Here is a 2922-nt window from a genome sequence, read left to right as displayed (position 1 = left end):
TAATAATAATAATAATAATAATAATAATGCCATCATTATCAACACCAGTAGAGTTTCAACACCCACAGGGCATCAATATTTACTTACCTTATTAATCAATATCTGGAATATTAGGAAATAAATTTTATTCGTTTAGTTTCCCCCCCTCATTTAAGATCAGTTAAGATTTTTCTTTTAGTTTTGCCATCAACGCAGCATTTTCTTTCTTCATTTGTTGATAGTCGTTTGTAATCTTTTCCATGTTAGTTTTAACAGATTTTTGGCATTCATTCTCAATCTGAAAAACAAAAAAAAAAAACAATTGAAACAAAAAGGAACATTGCATTATCTGATTGAATAATGTTGTGTATTTGAATATGTTTTATTCGATGCTCTACCGATTCTGGCAAAGTAATGGCAGTCACATCTCATATAAATACTGAACCTGTAAACTAAAAGCACCCAATCCAATCTGTAAAGTGGTTGGTGTTAGGAAGGGCATCCAGCCATAAAAATTATGCCAAAACAGTGGAGTTTGGTGCAGTCCTCTGGCGTGCCACCTCCTGTCAAGCTGTCCAGCCCATGCCAGCATGGAAAATGGACGTATGGTAATGATGATACATACATAAACACACACACATACACACATATGTAAAAACCATGCCACAACAGACAGTGGAGCTTGGTGCAGTCCTCTGGCTTGCCAGCTCCTGTCAAACCAACCAACCCATTCCAGCATGGCAAACAAGAGTATGATGCTGATGATGGTATACATTGTGCTTTTGTATTTGGTTTGTAAGATTCTTGATGGGAACTTGTGTGTTGAAACATCTTTTGTTGCTTTGCCCACCGCACGACCTCTTTTGCCATAGCCACTAGATAGCAGAACACTGCCTGCCCTGCTTCGTTAAAGGTGGGTCACGGAGTGATCCTCACGATGGATTTGGCTGAAAGTCGGATTCATCCTACATGTGACAACAGCTGGTCGACATAATGCCAATAATAATAATAATATCATCATAATCATCACTACCAATTTCATTATCATCAACAGTACACACACACACATACATTTATACACATATATGTGTATGCAGGTGTGTATATGTGTATGTATGTATGTGTGTGTGTGTATGTATATATATATATATATATATATATATATATATATACACACATATGTATATATATAGTCTGTCTTTTGCTGCCAACTAGGATAGTAGTTCACTAACCTCCTTCCGCTATCTTTGAACCATTATTAACACAAAGCAGCAATCAACAGCTCTGCACTTCAAAGACTAATTACATCACCTAGATAATGAAACTCACCTGTTGTTTTGTTTTCCTAACAACAATACATCAGGTATGTCTAAAATTGTAATTCTCTCTCACCTCCCCTACCACTACCACCACCACCACCCTCATCTCTACGTGTGTCTGTGTGTAATGTATGCACACACGTGTGTGTTTGTGTATTGTATGCACATGTGTGTGTGTGTGTGCATCTGGCATTGCACACTGAATCCCTTTCCACCACCACTTCCATCACCATCATCACCAACACCATCTCCAACATTACCACCCCCACCAACAAAACCCACCATCATCATCACCAATGCCACCACCATGATCGCCACAGCTGCCGCCACCGCTGCCAACACCATCACCACCACCACCACCACCCCAGTGTCTCTTCATACTTGCCGTTTCTCTTCTTACACAGCCATAAATCTTAAGTCGGTCTAAAGCATTCCAGGTTCTCAATACGCAGCTTCTTGTTATTGTTGTTGTATTTCAGCATTTTTATTTGTGTTTGTTTTCTTTGCATGTGTGTGTGTGTGTGTTTTCATAGTTGGTAAATCAGTGAGTTGTTGGTGGTTGCTCTATTTTCCAATTCCTTTTTGTTATGTTTTTTTTTATTTCATTTTTAAAATTTTATATACCACATTTCATAAACGATAGCGTTGATGGTGTCGTAGGTTGCAGAGGTTCCAAAACAGGGCAATTACTGGCTTGCTTCCTCCAGCACACATCCATAGTTTAATACTATACTCCGTTGTTGTGGAGGCGCAATGGCCCAGTGGTTAGGGTAGCGAACTTGCGGTCATAGGATCGCGGTTTTGATTCCCAGACTGGGCGTTGTGAGTATTTATTGAGTGAAAACACTTAAAACTCCACGAGGGTCCGGCAGGGGATGGTGGTGAACCCTGCTCTAGTCTTTCACCACAACTTTCTCTCACTCTTACTTCCTGTTTCTGTTGTGCCTGTAATTCAAAGGGTCAGCCTTGTCACACTGTGTCACGCTGAATGTCCCTGAGAACTACGTTAAGGGTACACGTGTCTGTGGAGTGCTCAGCCACTTGCACGTTAATTTCATGAGCAGGCTGTTCCGTTGATTGGATCAACTGGAACTCTCGACGTCGTAAGCGACGGAGTGCCAACACACACACACTCTGTTGTAAGGTGTTGTTGTAACATTCACCAAAGGAAGCTGTCTAACATGTTTCTCGTTATCAATACAATCACCGACTGAGTAATGATTTCAAACACAAAATGTTGAAAGAAGGCTTGGCACCTGTGAACTTGTTGCAAGTTGTGCAATAAGTTAGAGCAAGCTAACTGATAATACTAAACTGTTACGACGTCGAGGGTTCCAGTTGATCCGATCAACGGAACAGCCTGCTCGTGAAATTAACATGCAAGTGGCTGAGCACTCCACAGACACGTGTACCCTTAATGTAGTTCTCAGGGAGATTCAGCATGACACAGAGTGTAACAAGGCTGACCCTTTGAAACAGGAAGAAAGAGTGAGAGAAAGTTGTGGTGAAAGAGTACAGCAGGGCTCACCCCCTCCCCCACCTGCCGGAGCTTCGTGGAGATTTAGGTGTTTTCACTCAATAAACACTCACAAAGTCCAGTCTGGGAAATCGAAACCACGATCCT

At 41.2% G+C, this 2922-nt stretch overlaps 1 protein-coding gene across 1 annotated transcript in view; it reads right to left on the bottom strand.

The window, feature by feature from the left end:
• Positions 1 to 86: 86 nt before the first annotated feature.
• LOC106876351 (coiled-coil domain-containing protein 22 homolog) overlaps positions 87 to 2922 on the bottom strand; it is a 24998-nt gene continuing 22162 nt past the window's right edge. Inside the window, exon 16 of the mRNA XM_014924889.2 lies at positions 87 to 277. Coding sequence (XP_014780375.1) covers positions 161 to 277 — 117 coding nt within the window. The 3' untranslated portion in view covers positions 87 to 160. The remainder of the gene's footprint in view (positions 278 to 2922) is intronic.

The sequence above is a fragment of the Octopus bimaculoides genome, chromosome 13 (assembly GCF_001194135.2).
Source record: "Octopus bimaculoides isolate UCB-OBI-ISO-001 chromosome 13, ASM119413v2, whole genome shotgun sequence".
NCBI classification, from domain to species: Eukaryota; Metazoa; Mollusca; class Cephalopoda; order Octopoda; family Octopodidae; genus Octopus; species Octopus bimaculoides.
The sequence above is the reverse complement of the archived record's forward strand: the minus strand, read 5'-3'. Positions and strand labels throughout refer to the sequence as shown.